Here is an 18,583-nt window from a genome sequence, read left to right as displayed (position 1 = left end):
TGTATAACATGACTCTATAAAGGATTCCTTAAATTTCTTGTGATAAGAATTGTAATAGTTTTCCTAGGTCCATCTTACAAAACAAGTCTTTCAACGTTAGTCCTGATAAAAGGAGTTGTCTCACGACATTAAAAATAGGGCAGATTTAAATAAATAAATAGATAGATAGATAGATAGATAATATATATATATATATTATATATATATTATATTAATATATATATATATATATATATATATATATATATATATATATATATATATATATACACACACACGCACACACACATATGTTATACGGTGTGAGGAGAGTGTATGTTGTGCCAGCATTAGAGTTCTATAATATAGTTATGCTTCTGCAGTTACAGCTGTGCTACAGGTTCCATATCCTGATGGTCAAAATATTATTTAGCATCCAACCAAGCTATTAAAAATAACAAGAAAAATAAAAAGTTCTTACTTCCAACCAGACCACATCCTCAGTTCGCATTTCCCAATACAGAAGCTGCTGGGATTTGGAAAAGTCTAGTATTCCACAAGGCCTTGGTGCTTTACGCTACCAAAAGCATATGAACAAAAATATTGAATAATGAGTTATCTTTAAGAAAATCTATAGGAAGTAGAGTGACAGAGAGTGAGGGGAAAAAAACCCCAAACAAACTGATATGTACTTGACACAGGATCCCAGGCTAGTGATTTGTCCACCCGTAAATATCCATAAAGAGTTGCATATGGTATACTCGAACCCTAATCCTATAATCACATAAATGCACTGTAAATACAAATAAAAAAGGAAGCTATAGTCACTTCATGCTCTGGATGTTTAGCTCATATAATACAATCAGTTTCTAGTTCTGCTGGCAGAACATCACTTAGCATCCACGGATTTAATTCCATGTACTGCAACAGTGTGGAAAGTTAATCCACAGCTCATTTCTTTTGAAATATACAAAACGGCACATATCCAGTCAGAAAAAGACGTTTCACCTGTGAAACTGATAACGCCAGCACGTCCCAATCGGTGACCTGGTGGTTTTTAATCAGTGTCCCCGTGTGATCGTCCCAAATCTTAACCTTCCCAGAAGAATCTCCGCTGACGATGGTGCCATCGGTGAGGTAAACCACACTCCAAACTACACACTCCTTATTTTTGGCTGTTCCTATTCCACGCTCCACCAGCAGCCTGTGAACTGACTGACCTGAGTAGCGAGACAAGAGACAGGGATTCATTTATAAAAGCCCTTCAGAGAGACCAGAATTAATTTATAAAAGCATTTCAGAAACAATGCTAAAGTGAGGCAAATAACAGTCATCCCAGGCTCTGGCCACAGCCAGTACCAAGTCAACTACACAATTTAATTATACGTTAGAGTTAATGATAATGAGACTTTATTGAGCACATGTACATTACAGCACAGTGAAATTCTTTTCTTCGCATACCCCAGCATGTTAGGAAGCTGGGGTCAGAGCGCAGGGTCAGCCATGATACAGCGGCCCTGGAGCAGAGAGGGTTAAGGGCTTTGCTCAAGGGGCCAAAAGTGGCAGCTTGGTAGTGCTGGGGCTTGAACCCCTGACCTTCCGATCAGTAACCCAGAGCCTTAACCGCCAAGCCACCACCACTTTCTTTTTCTTGCATTATGGATATCTTGACATACACCATTTGATCACTTTCATTACTTGCGATTAGCATTTGTAAAACCGTTTTTTTTTTTTGGGTCCTGGGATTCCCTCCAGGTTATAACTTACCTGTTTCAATGTTAAAGACCCGAATCATATCCACCATTCCTGCAGCTATCCTCGAGCCTGAAGGATGCCAGGACAGTGACAGGACACGTCCTTTTTGTTTGGCCAGATTCCTTTCAAACTGGATTTTACCTTCACACACCTCAAACAGTTTAACAGTACCATCCTCACACCCAACCTGCCCAGAAAAAAATACAAATAAAACAATAATACAAAAATCACTCCCGTCAGAGGTTTTACCTATAAATATAGAGATAGAAAAGAGATCATCTTTCCCAGATTACGATCATCTATATTCTTTTACGTATTTCAAAAATTAATCACTTGCATCTAGAGCTGCAACAATTAATCAATAATAATCGAGTATGAAAATCGTTGTCAACGAGTCTCATTATCGATTAGTTGGTCCGCGGGCAGAACGGGGTGCGTTTAGTCACAGTGTTACTTCTGATCTGAGAAAACGCTTTGGAGAGTAAATACTAAAGTTGTGCCCCAAATGGCATACTCTACACTTACACTATGCACCGTGTACTCCACCGTCTAGTGTAGGAATTTTAAAAGGTAATATACTCTCAAATGGAACACGAGCACTTATTTTACTACCCGGAAGTACAAGCCATTTCATAGTCGACGGCACATGGTGTCGATGCGACACCGCAAGCTTTAGCAGACACCCAGAGTCACAGACAATGACTTTCTTCAGTTTACTGTTGTCAACATAACCTTTTATTCCCAACAAGTTTATATCATATATCATATATATATATATATATATATATATATATATATATATATATATATATATATATATATATATATATATATATATATATATATATAAGTATTTATGCACTATTTTTATGGATGCACAAAAAGCACAGAATTAAACTACAGTCCTACATGAATAATATATATTTTGGTGCATATCTGTGTGTATTGGCTTCTTTTCAGTCTTATATAATTGGACAAACAGTTGTTTAAAGTTTTAGTCTGAAGCTTATATTTGTAACACTTCATTTGAGGATTTTATTTTAAATAAACAAAAAAAAAATGGTACTGAAAGTTTGCCCCACCCCCATCCGATTAATCGAAGAAGAAAAAATAATCAGCCAACTAATCGATTATGAAAAATTATCATTAGTTGCAGCCCTACTTGTATTCAAAGAGATAAGAAACATTAAAACAAATGGTAAACTTACAGCCAGATGAGTTCCTTGCTTGTTGCTTGCGATGGTCCAAATGGGACCTCCATAAGCATCGAGTGTGTATTTCACCTTGTGATTGTCCAAATCGTACTCAACAATCTCGCCGTTTAAACCTGCACTGAAGAGACGCTCTCCAACCCAGGCCAGAGCCTCAGTGACACGCTGTTCTCGCCCGGGTATCACCTGTGAGCACACGACCGTACTAAGCTCATCACATTACACACTTCAACTAACCCACTTGGGTGTTTGATATGACCAGAAACCAGCAATCAGGAGCCCTTTCCCTGATGTACAACATGTACAGCCAGGCTAACAGACCTTTTCTTGAAATAAGTGATCAGCCACGTTGAAGATCTCCACAGAGCCATCGGCCCTCGCTGCTGCGATCCGCTCCCGCTGAGGCGCGAACGCCAAAGCATGAACAGCTGAGGGCATGTAGTCAAAGAATCGAACACGATGAACCTTGAACTCGCCCATCGCTGAACAGAGGAAGGTAGGGGAACGAATCAGTTTAGCAAAATCGGACTAGTTGAATCGGAGCATTGGAATAGGGACACGGTATATGGTTTCTACAATATCTGAAAACTGAATTATTGAAGCTGAATTTGCAAACAAACAAACAAACAAACAAACAAACACACACACACACAGAGAGAGAGAGAGAGAGAGAGAGAGAGAAGGTTCTGAAAATACATGCTTGATTTTTTTCTAAAAATGTGAATCTCTGAACACTGAACTAAAACTACTAAGTTTAATTCACAACAAATAAACACAGACATGGTTTTTGGAGTAATATATTTCAGTGACATGAATTCACTAATGTTAAAGTTTAATTATGAAGTGGATTTCAAATTCAAAAATCTTTCTGACTTCTGACCAGTAGGTAATGTCGGCTGACTACCTGACAGCTACCCGCAGTTCATTTAAGCCAAATAAAAGTTCAGAATCTCTAACTTATTAAAGATCATATATTTCAGTTACACTAAATCACTTTAATCACTCAATCACAGCCAAGTTTAAACTAGTTCTCCAGGCTGGAATGAGCTAATTTGCCTGCTGCGGCGTCCTCTGATAAACATTGCGAAGGGGATTTACGATTAGCTCATCAAAAGAGAAATATAAGAAGAAAAATGTCATATTTACACAATTAAAGACATAAATACTAATTCACCTGTTTTGAACGCTGTATTTAGTTGCTCCTTCAGTTGATCTAGGCTTTCATTTCGAGCTGCTCCACACGTTGAACTGCTACACCACGTTGAGACCCTTCAACCCGGAAGCAGATGTGTTTTCTTTAAAAAATAAAAGTCGTTTTAATTCTCTATTTTGCTGCTGCTGCTACTACTACTGCTACTACTACTACGAATAATAATAATAATAATAATAATAATAATAATAATAATAATAATAATAATTTGAACCTTGCAATAACACGCAATAGTTCCGTCCCCTATACAAACATGTTACTGATATAAACCTGGTTAGTGGTCATAAGGTTTCCGCTATTTTGATGTCTAATAAAACACTCGATTTCTGATATAACAAGCTACATTAGGTACATATCGCATAATAAATAAGAACAATAATAATAGTAATAATAACAATAACAACAATAATAATATATCTATAATCGATTATAATAATATAAAATAATATATGAATATTTATAGCTGAATGACAGAGGCATCTGAATAAGCATGAATAGAATTTTATTCACCAGAAAAATAAATATTCCTTTTTTTTTTTTTTTTTAACGTTTACTGGGCTGCATCGGATATAAACTATACAAATGTACCAATAAAAAACGCACAATTAGATGGACAAACACAATTATGATATATAATACTTTTTTAAAGAAAAAACTAACTGTCTGAGTTAAAGATCGTGCATAAAGTTTTGGACTTGGACCTCACACAGTAAATTACGCTACCCTACTATTAAAGTGTGAATTATAGCGCCCCCTGCGGTGAAAACATTCTCCTCAGGGGGCGCTATAATTCACACTTTAGTAAAACTGCTCCTAACTTTTGACTAACCCACCATCTCATCATGGTTCTTCATGATCCCATGGCAGGTGACAAGTGTTGATGTGAGAAATTTATCCTCCACTTGCCCTCTCTGTGGCTTACTGTACAGATACCATCTTTGTTCTCCTAAGTACAGTGAACACCTGATAAAAAAAAAATCTACTAACACACACACACACACAAAAAATCTATTTGTCCTGTTCAAGAATATAAGGAATTTTTATTTGACAATTAAATGTGTTTTTTCCGTTTTCCATGATGAGAAACTGGGACCGTTACAAGGCTTTTAACAGAAAGTGATCATCAGTGTGAGAAGCTTGGCACTATCATGCCACCTAGGCCATATCTCCCTCTTCTCTCCAGAGATTCTGAAAGCCAGCAGTGTTGTGCATCCTGATCTCCTGCAGAGAACGTGGAAGAAGTGAGAGAGAAACAGTGAAACTCTGAGTACTATGATCAGTTCCCTCAGTACATACTGTACAGCCATTCTGATGCACACCCACAAAGCATAGACCACACAGTAAAATCCCTAGTGTTGAATTAACAACCAGAGTGTTTATATGAGTCTAATGGACTCATTGTAGGGGTGAATTCAACACTGTGGGTGTTAAATCAACACTGGTGATTTTGCTGTGCAGTGGACTGCTTACAGCCTCTAACTTTTTAATATATGGTAGATCAGAATGAAGTCATTTCATTATAAAGTCCATTCTGCTTTTCTAATAATTATTTATCCAAGCAGATATGTAAGAAAGTTTCTAAAATGTATTAATGGGCATTGTGGGGGCAGGGTGGCTTAGCGGTTAGCACGTTTACCTCGCACTTCCGGGTTTGGGGATTTGATTCTCAGCTGTGCCCAATGTGCACAGAGCTTGCATGTTCCCTGTGTTTCGGGGGCTTCCTCTGGGTACTCCGGTTTTCTCCCCCAGTCCAAAGACATGCATTTTAGGCTGATTGGAATTTCCAAATAGTCCATAGTGTGTGTGTGTGTGTGTGTGTGTGTGTGTGTGTGTGTGTGTGTGTGTGTGTGTGTGTGTGTGTGTGTGTGTGCCCTGTGATGGGTTGGCACCCCGTCCAGGGTGTCCCCCGCCTCATGTCCCGAGTCTCATAGGATAGGCTCCAGGTTTCCTGTGAGCCTGTGTAGGATAAGCAGTACAGAAAACGGACGGCTGTCCATTGTAATTACTATTTAGATGAAAGTAACATGGTTAATAGTAGTAGTATTGGGAGAAATGGTATAGCATTAATGAATTAATTCAACATGAAAAAGACTGTTTCAAAATTCTAATAATTCCTTTTTGTCACCCAATAGACAATGCAGAGTATGGAGAACATATTATGGAGAATAGTATATGCTGGGAACAGGATTGTAATGCATTAGCTTTAAAAAAAAAATTACATTTATTATTCTGGTGACAATGATGATTAGATTAATAAATCCGATCCAGATATTGTTGATTCATTTTCAATTTAGTTCAAAAAGAAATTACTTACAAAAATGAGAAAAGAAGCCTTTGTACTAACAATTGCACAAGAGTTAAACACAAAGTGTTAAAGCACTCCAGATGGCATCAGAGCAACAGAGAACAATGGTCCTCTGTGTATTCTGTAAAGTTCAAACAACCATAATGTTTTTCATAGCTGCATTAAGAAAAACATCTTTGCGCTGTTCTACTTCTACAGTGTGTCCCAAAAGTCTCCATACATATGGAAGGGGCTGTGTACACAAACACTATGTCAGTTGTCCCTTCGTCCGTGGATGTCCGTGGACGTGTACCTCTCGGTTGTTCAGCAACACTTCCAGTCTTTTTAAATTTGTTAATAAGTTTGGCAACAGTGTGGTGTGTGATGTGCTTGCCATGTTTCCTGTTAAAGTCCATCGCAACCTTGTGACAGCTTCCTGATCCAGCCATGAGAAACATTTCAATACGTCCTTCTTAAAGACTATCTGAAAAATATATATATAATATAAGCAAAGTATGAAAAATTTTGGAAGACATTTTGCTAAAAAATTAGTTAATGTATGGAGACTACTGGGACTTCCTGTATAGTGTCACATCCTATAATGTAGATCTACACAAGATATGTATTTTATGAACAGAGAATTTAGCAATTTTTAGTTTCAAGTAGCGGCAAACACATTTGCGACCATATTACCATGAAAATTATTTACCTTCTCTGCTTTATAACTTGCCCTCATTTTCCAGTTTGTCATTGAGTTGACAGAGCTGGTAGAGAAAACCATCATTAGGTCCGATCTCCCGTTTCTCTCTCACTGTAGCCAAAGCGGCTCGTACATCCATCTTGTGTCTCAACATCAGGTATGCAACGACGACTGTTGCTGAACGACTGTAACCCTTCTGGCAGTGCACATACACCTTCCCTACAAATAAACACACATTTATTTTGTGTCTCTAGGAAGCTTATGATGACATGCATACCTATGATTAATATATTAATAATATTGATTATGTTCTTCTGAGACTTTACCTCTGTCGCCTTTATATGCCAAGGCCTGTGCTATAAAGTCTGCACACTCTTCAAAGTATATGCTAAGATTAAAATAGTTCATGTCATTGGCTGGTACTCCATGGTAGACAATGCCTGTATCCACATAATATTCTGCACCTGTCTTCACATGCATGTATGAGTCTCCTTCTGCAGCATTAAGTATGTGGGTCACTCTTAGTTGTTGCAGGAGTTTCACATTTGTGGCCACAGTCCTGTAATACAGTGGATACAAGTGGTTACCGTGATACTACTCTGCCATGTGCTAGCTAGCTATAAAAAGCTCAGGTCTTGTTCTATCTGTGGTCTTGATATAACTGGTGTACCACTTGTCGGAATAAAAGACAACCAAGGGACCTGTAACTCAGAACATTTAATTTTAGCAAGACATACTCATTTCCAAGTAGAATCCTCGGGTAGACTTCATTGAAATCTCTAGATGGCATGCTGAAGTGGCCATTTTCGTCTGACAAAAGGTCATTGAGCTGCTGCACAGAAACTCCATAGTCGGTCATATTAAACTGAAGATCCCCTGAAGTATCACAAATTACACTCCTCGTCTATGGCATTTGAAGGTTGAAGGATTCTTTACATTTTTATCTTTTGAGCACAGAGCTTGCGAAATCTGTTTATCCAGTTCTTCTTTATTCCACCGACTGAAATGACAGCCTCTTTAACCACTAGATGCCAGCATATCCTCTTGTATATAGAGTACACTGTATACTGTATATAATGAGTCTTTATTGATCACATACACACTACAGCACAGTGAAATTCTTTTTTCAGTATATATTATATACTGTATATATTATATATATATACATTACAGCATATATTATATATTTATGTAATGAGTCTTTATTGGTCACATGTACATTACAGCACAGTGAAATTCTTTTTTCTTCACATATCCCAGCATGTTAGGAGATTGAGGTCAGAGCACAGGGTCAGCCATGATGCGGCGCCACTGGAGCAAAGAGGGTTAAGGGCCTTCCTCAAGGGCCCAACAGTGACAGCTTGGCAGTGCTGGGGCTTGAACCCCCGACCGTCCGATCAGTAACACAGAGCCTGACACTGCTGGGGTGGGGCCTGAACCCCCAACCTTCTGATCAGTAACCCAGAGCCTTAACTGTCAAGCCTCCATATGAGTCCCTGACTGATGATTTTCAGTTAAGCTTCACACACACACACACACGCACTGTTAGCTGTTTGTTGTCCAGAATGGCTGCATGTTTATTAAGTGTCCTCTTTTCCACCACCACCTCAAAACTCGCCAGAGAGCAACCCAAGGCCGAGTCGGCCTTACTGATCAGTTTGTTGTGGGGTTGTTTTTGTATCTCCAGCTCTGATGCCACCTCACCAGCATACTGCTTCAAAAAATACTGCACTGCCTACCACAGACTGGTAGAAGATCTCTAACATCTTGCTGCAAATATTAAAGGACAATATTATATTATGTAATCTTCAGATCTTTAGATGTTTCCCAAGAAGAATGGCCAAAACTCTCAGTATCAGGATGTACAAAACTGATCACCTGGATTTGAAATGGAACATGTGATTGTAGTCTTCAAGGACATGTTTTTATCAGTGTTGCACGTCCTGAATTTTGGCTGTATACCTAGGGTCGTTTTCCTGTTGGAAGGTGATGAAAAACATAGCCACAACGTGATGCTACCACCATCATGCTTCACTGCAGGAATGGTGTTCTCAGGATGAATGAGCAGTGTTGCTGTTCTGCTAAACATTTGTGCCTCATAAGACCAAAAAATCCTTTTCTATATTGACCAAGTCTCCAACCAAGTATCCATGATCGATGGTTGTCCTGTGAACAGCTTCTTGCATCTGAGCTGTGGATCTCTCCAGCTACTTCACAATTACCCTTGGCCTCTTGGTTGCTTTTTCTAACTAAACTCTTCTTTACCTGCTCACTGATTTTTGCAGATTTTTTGCATTAATGGATTTCACTGTGCTTAGTGAAATGGTCAAAATTTGGGATTGTTTTATAACCAAACCCTGATTTATTCTTTACCACAACTTTGTCCCTGACTTATTTTGATAGATCTTTGGATTTCATGATGGTGCATGTTTAGGTGTACAAACTCTGGGTTCTACCATGAAGAAGTGTAGTTATACTGAGATCATGTGACACTTTTAATTGTTACACTGGGACTAATTTAGAGGTTTCAAAGCTGGGTTATTCCATCGCAAGTGGTCCAATACAGGTTGCTTGACCATTTTTTCTTTTCTTTTTTTTTTCAGAGTGATTACCTCTATGTAATGGCATTGCAAAACCGCCAGTTTTTTATTTTATTTTTGTTTTGTTTTTTTTATTACTTTACTTGGTTTAACCATGACAGCCATCTTTGTGTCATGGTACACAACTAATTTTGGTTATACAGCTGTTTACGGAAACCTCAATATCTTGGCTCAGGATGGTCCTAGCTCCTTGGGACAAAAGCTGATATCTAGAACACATTATATATAAACATGTTACGCATTCTTGTTTTGCATAGACTTAGAACTTAATTCCAAATGTAATGCTCAATATTGCTCACAGTTCCACTTTTAGGGAATGTAATGGGAAGGGTTTGAGTCTTAGACTTTAGGGTGTACCTAGTTAAGTATAGTGTATATGCAGAACATTTCAGGTTTGAGACTTCGCATATTTTTTTCAGGGGGGTGAGAAAATGCAATTTTTGAAAATTCCCCTCATTTTCAAGTTGAATACCTCTTTTAGGGGGATCAGATACAAACCTGAAATTTCCACAGAAATCAGTCCTCTATAGTAGAATTCTGCTGTAAAAATGGTGTTTGAGATCCCACTTGTTACAGAGCTAGGGCTAGTAGAAATCTGGGGAAAAGCCTACTTAATACATGCATTTGGAGAAATGAACAGATGTAATATAAGCATAACAAATAATAAAAATGAACAGTATTTTACAGTAATTATGTTTATGATTGATATTCTTACTTCCCTTAGATGTTGGCTAGTGGTAAACGGGAGTATAACATTAAAAGGTGTGTGTGTGTGTGTGTGTGTGTGTGTGTGTGTGTGTGTGTGTGTGTGTGTGTGTGTGTAAGTGAAAAGGTGAAAAAAAAAAACCCAATATTTACAGTATTTACAAAGAACAAATAACATATAACAACACACTCACTATACATTTAACAATAATGAGGTGGGAAGGCGAGCACGACGGATGCCAAAGAAAATATCTAAATAAGACAAAACACAGCTAACTAGAAGTTTATCAGCTATTCTAACGAATAAAAGAAAAAGTAGAAAGAAAAGTCTTTGACATACAAAATGCCCAAGCTAAGCTACGCTGACTTACTCATTAAGCAATCGAGATAAGCTGTGTCCAAGCATTTTATATCCAGCTTTCACAAAAACCTATTCTCTCACATCATTTCCTTTATAGAGCCTTATTGGTGAATGTTTTTCAGTCAGTATTTACGTTTCTCTGTCCTCTTTCCTGTTGCTAGAAAACACAGAGGTGCTGGTAGTTTCCTGAATAAAACCACTTTTTCCAGAGGGTGAAGAAGTGACATGCCCTCATATAAGAATTAGAAATATCCTAAATTATTTCAGAGCTGCTCAAGCACATTTCATATCTTTTAACTTAAACCTATGTCCTTGTTATATCACTTGAACCCCTGCTTCTCTTTTTTACAAGACAGAACTGCCTGGCCCATTTTACACAAACACCCATTCTCTCCAGATGACTTGTCTTTAGTCCTGCTTCTCTGATAAAATATGGAGAAGGAAGTTTTGGTTGCTTGGACATAGTAGCGGTTGTTCCCCATTTTTGTGCTTACAGAAAACCTCATAATATTCAGTAGTATTTCAGCAAACTGCGGCAATATAAGAAAAAAGCTTAAGGCTAAATCAGTTTTTGAGGCGAGTCATGTCTCAGAGGGCACTTCCCATGGGTTTGAGCAGCAGAGCATTGAAGGAGGGAACGCCTCCGTCTCCGGCCATAGCCACAGGGACTGATATTGTGGTTGGGGGCATTATTCTTTTTATTATTGAGCTGACTGATTCGGTAGGCCAGATCATGTACCGAGCAGGTAAGCAGGTTGCAGGCCCTTTTCCCCCTTCCACTCAGATGATCACTGCAAAAGCAAGCAAGACAGAAAGTAAAAAGGAAATTATCCTACTTCATGCTCTGCCAGAACATTCAGAAAGGACCTTTCTTTTTAATCCTCTGAGCCTGCTCCACTGCCATTTAGTGTATTGTTGCCTGCATATCTTGCAGTGGAATTACAAGAACATATTTGAGGGCTTAGTGTGTCCTGTTGCTGATGAAAAACCGATTCAGCAAAGTCTTTGCAATGCATTTTCATTGTATGGAATTTGCTATTAGAGGTAGTTTCTATTTTTTTTTAATCATGAAAGTAGGTGAGTGAAAGCAGGGTTGTGGTCATTAAGACTCGCCCCTAAATTGTAACCTCAGCACTGACCTCAAATCATATGTCAGACTGTCTACTACTCTTATAAAATTTATGCATAACTTCATAAGCCATATCTGTCTTCTGCTAGCTTGTTTTGTGTTAAATCATCATTGTAACATAATAGATCTTTATTATTATGTACTGCATTGATCAATCATAACATTAAAACCACTGAGAGGTGAAGTGAATAACATTGATTATCTCATTACTGTGGCACCTATCAAGGGGTGGGATATATTTGGCAGCAAGTGCACAGTCAATTCTCAAAATTGATGTGTTAGAAGCAGGAAAACTGGACAAGTGTAAGGTTCTGAGCGACTTTGATACGGGTCAAATTGTGATGGCTAGACGACTGGGTCAGAGCATCTCCAAAACAGCAGGTCTTGTGGGGTGTTCCCAGTATGCAGTGGTTAGTACCTACCAAAATGGTCCAAGGAAGGACAACCAGTGAACCGGCAACAGAGTCATAGACACCCAAGGTGCATTGATACACATGGGGTGCAAAGGTTAGCCTGTCTGGCCCGATCCCACAATTTGAGGAACATAGTAAAAGAGTTCAAGGTGCTGACTTAGCCTCATAATTTCTGTGGGATGTGGGATGTGCTGAACAAACAAGTCTGAGCCATGGAGGCCCCACCTCACAACTTACAGAACTTAAAGGATCTGCTGCTGAAGTCTTGGTGCCAGATTACACAGCACACCTTCAGAGGTTTTGTGGAGTCCATGCCTTGATGGGTCAGAGCTGTTATGGTGACACAAGGAGGACCTACACAATATTAAGCAGGTGGTTTTAAAGTTATGGCTGATCAGTGTATATAGCTACAGTGAAGCCCATTAATGTCATAATGTGACCATTCATATTGCACCATTTTGAAAATCAGATATTCTTCAAATGCAAACTTCTTGTAAATGTTTTATAAGTAGTGCCACACCATTGCCAGAACCCAGACATGCTACTGGGAGAGAGAGGAAGCCTACCTGCTCGGTGATATAGGTGTCCCCATATTCTTGTTCTCTTGCTCAGCAAGGAGTTCGACTGAATTCTCTAAACTCTTCTGAGGCACATATTGATCCCTCTTCTGCAGTGCCACATTCAGTCTGACACACAAAGACCAGCACAAACATAGCATCAGAATTGCAAACGTGTGTAATTTCCAAAGTAGAGACATTTAAAAAAGTGCTTATGCCTAGACATACTTCATTTCTCTGTCAGAATTAGATGGAATTGTTGCACTTATAACACAAGGCACAAAAGCAGCCAGCAAACACCAAATCATAATATTCCGGGAGACCATCTTCATTTTGACTTTAACCTGTAGAAAGAGTTCAGTTCATCGTGCGAGTTTATGACCTATTAAATAATGCATTTCTTTAGATATTGAACAGTTGGCTAAAATAACTAAGATGAACAAATCTAATCAGCACCCATCCCTAATCTGCATTAGTCAATGTATGAAAAAAAGACATAACGTTCCGGCAGATGTTATTGGTATTATAGTGAGGCAAGCATTCTCTTGGAGCTGTTCTGCTTTACTGGAAGTCAGTAAGTGCTGCCGTACACATGATGATAATAGCTGGATGTCTTTCCAACAGAAACCTATTTCAGACTTGACCTCTATGAAAATGCCTAAATATTCAATCGAAGATAATAATGTCTGACTAGCATTGCAACTGTACCTACCTGAGAAGTTTTGTTCATGAGCGAGAATTAAGAACTGTACTCCTGACTTCTCAACACTGATTGGTTGGTCTAGAGAAATAGGAATTCCCAAATAATGTCCTGTGTGTGTGTGTATGTGTTAAAGAAGGATAAAGCTGCGACAGTACCAATCATCTGATCTAAAAGGCAAACCAAGGAGCCTTTTATATTTTACAGGGGGTGGGAGGAGGCAGAAGTTGTGCATGAGTGACAGTCAGCCACATCCCCAACCTTACATGCCCTGTCTTGTGCAGACAAAGGAATGATTTTCCAGCATCATAAACAATAACTGCCCATTAACTGTCTCAAGACATTTGTAATCCATTTTTTACAGTATAATTTCTTCGAGAGCAGGTCATAATGTTTGTGGCTATGACTGGTCTAAATGATCATTTCATGTGCTGTATATTCCAGACATGCTGTATATACCTGAATGAAGATTTCATAAATCTTTTATATTGTTGCGGTAAATCTGGACGAATCTCCTATTGGTAATATTACCGGTTGGAAATTGGAATAATAACTTAACACCCGCAGTTCAACCACATACACATTTTTCTGGTGTAGTGTTGTTTTATCCAGAAAAAAATTATAATCGGACATGCTGATGCTGTAGTTATTTGTTTAAAGGTGTGACGTAATTATGTTCTTCATCTCTAACCAGTTAGATTTAATCATTCATTGATATACGAAATATATTAAAGTATTTTTTTACATTGATATTTTCAGTAGGTGTATGTTCATTCTTAAAAAGCTGTTATCTTCTGTAAGGCCTGCTACTACCGTAATATCAATGTAATACACAGACTTCACAGTTATATTAAGGAGAATGTCATGGTTCAGACATTTTGGATACAAGGAAGGGAATTATTCAAAATAATAATAATAATAATAATAATAATAATAATAATAATAATAATAATAATAATAATAATAATGCCATTAATTCAATTTGACCATGATTTGACTTTGCTGCACTGATATTTCAGGGCACATACTTTCAGCAAGAGTCCATGTGAAGCTTGCTATTGCCCCCAAGATAGTGTTCAGATGCAGTGTTCCAGTACACTGGCTTTACTGACCACTTTTGTCACACTGTAGTGGAATTGCAAATATGCTTTACTTTGAGACTTGGTGACTATGGTAACATCACGTTAGGCACCTCACAAGTCCCTGGAAATGCTGCAATCAACTGATCAAATGGTTTGTACGTGCTGAGAGTGTTGCTTGATGCTCTGAGGCATTGCACAGCATCCATAAATGATTTTAAACAACCTCCAAAATCATTTTTGACATTAAGGTACATCAGCTGAAATTAATTTATCCTTACAAAGGATCCTTTCCAGATGCATCCCTGAAGACCTACAGTATATTACAACATCCCTTGCTGGAATAAACACGTAGCTGTTGGTTGAACTACATGGCCTACTGTGGCGTCTCACTTCATAGCAGCTGAGTTGTGTCATGCACAGAGGCTTCTAAACAGTGCAAACAGTGTCTATATTCACCATGTTTCTCTGTGAGTGATGTAATTAATCAGTTTTTGGGTTCAGTAGGATGTAGTGTTCCTGGCCTAGTCTGCCTCTCTAGCATAAGTTAAATTTTATGATGTAGCATTAGATCATGTGATGGGTTAATTCTTTAGTTCTTGTGCTCAGATTGATAGACTTCAACGTGTTTTAGCATGTTTGAATGATATCAGCATTTAGGGGTAAAAGCCAAAACCATGGTAAAGAGTAAGCAAGAATTGCTCTTCAATCATACATTAGTCATTTCCCTGTTATTACCACCATCATTGTTCTGAAGAATGTAGTTTTTAATATGTCATGTTCTTACACGATTAACATCAATGTGATGTTAGCTGTTTAAAAAAAAAAAAAGAAGTGAGTTTACAGTAAAGATTCATATGTGCAGGAATTCAGGTGTCACATGCTCAAGGCTTACAAACCCAAATTGAGAAACTGATTAATTCATAGGAAAATTTTATCTAGTCCACTAATGCTTTGATTATTTACAGTGTTCATAGATATTCACAGTGTTTATTTGGTGTAAGGGTTTTTTTTTGTAAAAAACAAACAAACAAACAAACAAACAAACAAACAAACAAAAAAAAACCACAAAAAAAAACAAAAAGGCTGTGGAAGCAGACAGGGTGTGTTTAACAGGGTGTGACTGTGATGAACTCTTATGCCTGGAATGTCAAGCTGATTCTAGGAAATATAAATATGACACCCTATGGTATTCACATAGCTTGTTTTTCTTTTTTTTTTTCCTTTTGGGTAAGTGGATACTATGCTATTGACATCCTAATTCGATTACACAAAGCTAATTTGAAGGCCCTCAAGATGATGTGGACATTACATATTTTAAGATTTAATGTTTACTCATGCATTCCTCATTCGGCATCACCAGGAAGAGCAACAGTATATACAGCATTGCAGGAGTGGGTGAAATGAATTACATTTCTGTCCATAAATTTATTAAAAGCACACTTTGACACTCTATGATACATCATATGTCAGCAATTTTATAAATGTACACATTGGAAAAACACACTTTAGGATAAGGTGATTCTAACGTCATTGTGTCGTTATCAAGACTATTCTATTTTATGTACACAAAAATAGGGCACAATTAAATTAAATTACAATGACCAGCGGTATTCCAAAATCTATTAATATAAACTAGGAATATAATGCAATGCCATTGTCTGTATCTGTTTAAGCAGCATTTGATAATGACTGGATGATTTTCCAGCGAGATTTTATTTTAATTGCAATGGAGAACGGTCATTTAAGAACAACAAAAAACATACACAGCTAATGTATTTAAGATTTACAATAAGGCTGTGAAAAATTGCCTTTATTGATTAACCTTTTGAACTTTTGTTAAATAATTTCACAAAAGTACTCTGTTCTCATGGATATCAAACAATTGCAAACAAAACACAGCTTTATCCCAGATAAATATCTTTGTTAAATATATGTGTGCCACAATTATTGGCACCCTTTTAGTCAATACTTTGTGCTACCTCCCTTTGCCAAGATAACAGCTCTGAGTCTTCTCCTACAATGTCTGATGAGGTTGGAGAATACATGGCAAGGGATCTGAGACCATTCCTTCATACAGAATCTCTCCAGATCCTTCAAATTTCGAGGTCCACGCTGGTGGACTCTCCTCTTCAGTTCACCCCACAGGTTTTCTATGGGTTTCAAGTCAGGGGACTGGGATGGTCATGACAGGACCTTGATTTTGTGGTCAGTAAACCATTTTTGTGTTGATTTTGATGTATGTTTTGGATCATTGTCCTGATGGAAGATCCAACCAAGGCCCATTTTAAGCTTTCGGGCAGAGGCAGTCAGGTTTTCATTTAATATCTGTTGATAGTTGATAGAGTCCATGATGCCATGTATCCTAACAAAATACCCAGGTCCTCTGGGAGAAAAACAGCCCCAAAACATTAAAGAGCCACCACCATATTTAACCGTGAGCAAACTGAAGATGCTTCAAACTGAAGACTTTCTGACCCCAAGACACAACTAACTTCTGCAATTCTCTAACTGTGATTATAACGTTCTGGCTTTTCTGGGTTACTACGTATAATATAGCATTATTTGAATGAGCACACACTGCATCCTTCACTACTGCCAGAGCTGCTGATCTGATGATACAGAAAATTAATCAACACCTTCTGAACAATCAGATTCCATAATTGAACATCTTGATTTAATCCACCTGTCAGCAGTGGGTGTTCTGCAACTGCCGAATCCACTAGTTAAAAACTTATGCACATACAATTGTCCAAGCAGTCTATGTCCACAGGATGGCGTCCATATTCTTTTTCTTCAAAATGTCTCTTCGTCCAGTCATGAGATCTTTGAAACTGACAGCATCCACACTTTGGCCCAATCCTGGTTTTCTCTGGCAGTAGGTTAAGACTTGATGGAGGAGGTTAGACAGAGCTTTCAACAAGATTCTTAACATAAATGAACACCATAGAAATGGTTTTGGGGACACCTAAACCAAAATATGGTGAATTTATAGTATATTGCCTTTTAGAGAGTGCCTAGTCACCCTGTCAGTCAGTATGGCACTATAAGATACAAAATCCTATGATCCAGTGAGAAAAAAAAATAATATATGTGCATATGTACTGTACCAAGCATCAAGATATACTGTATATTAGACCCTTATATAACCTTCCCTATCTTTCTGTCTCTCCTTCACCCTCTAAATCTTAAAGCATTGTAGTGGAATGTTTTTCACCACTCTAATTCATAGCTACTGCATTGTTTAAGAAACAAAAGACCTTATGAAGTAATTCCAACACTTTCCATTTTCAAACCAATTCTAACACATAAAAACATTTTCCACGTTTGCAAAAGTTTTGCATGATTTTAATGAGGCATGTGAAAGGACAGTGCATAATAATTGTGTGCTCAAATATTTGACAGTTGTGTTAAAAGACTCAAAATTGGTGTCCCTGGTGATTTGATGTCATGGGACTGTTTGTACTATTGCAGCTATAAAATATGCATTTGTATGCCGTGTGTACGCCGATGAAAGTTAATTTTTGTGACAAGCACAAGCTGTACACCCAAAACACCAAAGTCTTTAAGTAAGAATAAAACACGACAAGGCATGATGTTTTAAGAAAATGACAGGGTGTTGTGATAAAAAAAAAATTAAAGAATGTTATATTTTTATCCATTTATAGTTTCATTTCATATTGGGAACATCCTCAACACAAGTTCTCAAGATATCACTTATCTTATAACAGCTATTAAAAGTTCTCTTTTAATAAAAGCCTCTCATTTTTCTCCACCTTGAAGTTAATTTTGCTGAGAAACCTGAAAGCCCTCTGTCCTGAAGAGTTTCCTGTGTCTGAAACCTTTGACTGTTGCAAAGTGTTCACACAGGAGACTCCTTCGAGAAATGCTTCCCAAAAC

The 18,583-nt window shown here is 37.8% G+C and overlaps 2 protein-coding genes across 10 annotated transcripts in view; both read right to left on the bottom strand.

Annotated features, from left to right (window-relative positions):
* utp4 (UTP4 small subunit processome component) overlaps positions 1-4,236 on the bottom strand; it is a 9,889-nt gene extending 5,653 nt beyond the window's left edge. Inside the window, exons 1-5 of one of the 2 annotated variants that reach the window (XM_047154868.2) lie at positions 4,120-4,236; positions 3,267-3,427; positions 2,943-3,131; positions 1,747-1,921; positions 988-1,199 (exon numbers count right to left, since the gene is read on the bottom strand). In XM_047154868.2, coding sequence (XP_047010824.1) covers positions 988-1,199; positions 1,747-1,921; positions 2,943-3,131; positions 3,267-3,425 — 735 coding nt within the window. In that variant the 5' untranslated portion in view covers positions 3,426-3,427; positions 4,120-4,236. Of the gene's footprint in view, positions 1-987; positions 1,200-1,746; positions 1,922-2,942; positions 3,132-3,266; positions 3,548-4,119 lie in introns of both variants that reach the window. The other variant, XM_047152795.2, reaches the window with a different exon arrangement.
* A 772-nt stretch (positions 4,237-5,008) lies between these two features.
* On the bottom strand, positions 5,009-13,773 carry dusp3b (dual specificity phosphatase 3b). 8 transcript variants are annotated; one of them, XM_053677937.1, is made up of 8 exons: positions 13,617-13,631; positions 12,914-13,033; positions 12,585-12,701; positions 9,018-11,596; positions 7,877-8,909; positions 7,466-7,698; positions 7,149-7,358; positions 6,353-6,923 (listed from the first exon to the last, which is right to left on the bottom strand). In XM_053677937.1, the coding sequence occupies exons 5-7, from the start codon at positions 7,996-7,998 to the stop codon at positions 7,159-7,161; spliced, it is 555 nt and encodes a 184-aa protein (XP_053533912.1). In that variant the 5' UTR covers positions 7,999-8,909; positions 9,018-11,596; positions 12,585-12,701; positions 12,914-13,033; positions 13,617-13,631; the 3' UTR covers positions 6,353-6,923; positions 7,149-7,158. The 8 variants fall into 8 exon arrangements, with proteins under 8 accessions (XP_047010822.1, XP_053533912.1, XP_053533910.1 ...); XM_053677935.1 differs by having other exon boundaries at positions 7,877-11,596; XM_053677936.1 differs by lacking the exon at positions 13,617-13,631 and adding an exon at positions 13,133-13,151 and having other exon boundaries at positions 7,877-11,596.
* Positions 13,774-18,583: the final 4,810 nt, after the last annotated feature.

This window comes from Ictalurus punctatus, chromosome 4, assembly GCF_001660625.3.
Source record: "Ictalurus punctatus breed USDA103 chromosome 4, Coco_2.0, whole genome shotgun sequence".
NCBI lineage: Eukaryota > Metazoa > Chordata > Actinopteri > Siluriformes > Ictaluridae > Ictalurus > Ictalurus punctatus.
The sequence above is the reverse complement of the archived record's forward strand: the minus strand, read 5'-3'. Positions and strand labels throughout refer to the sequence as shown.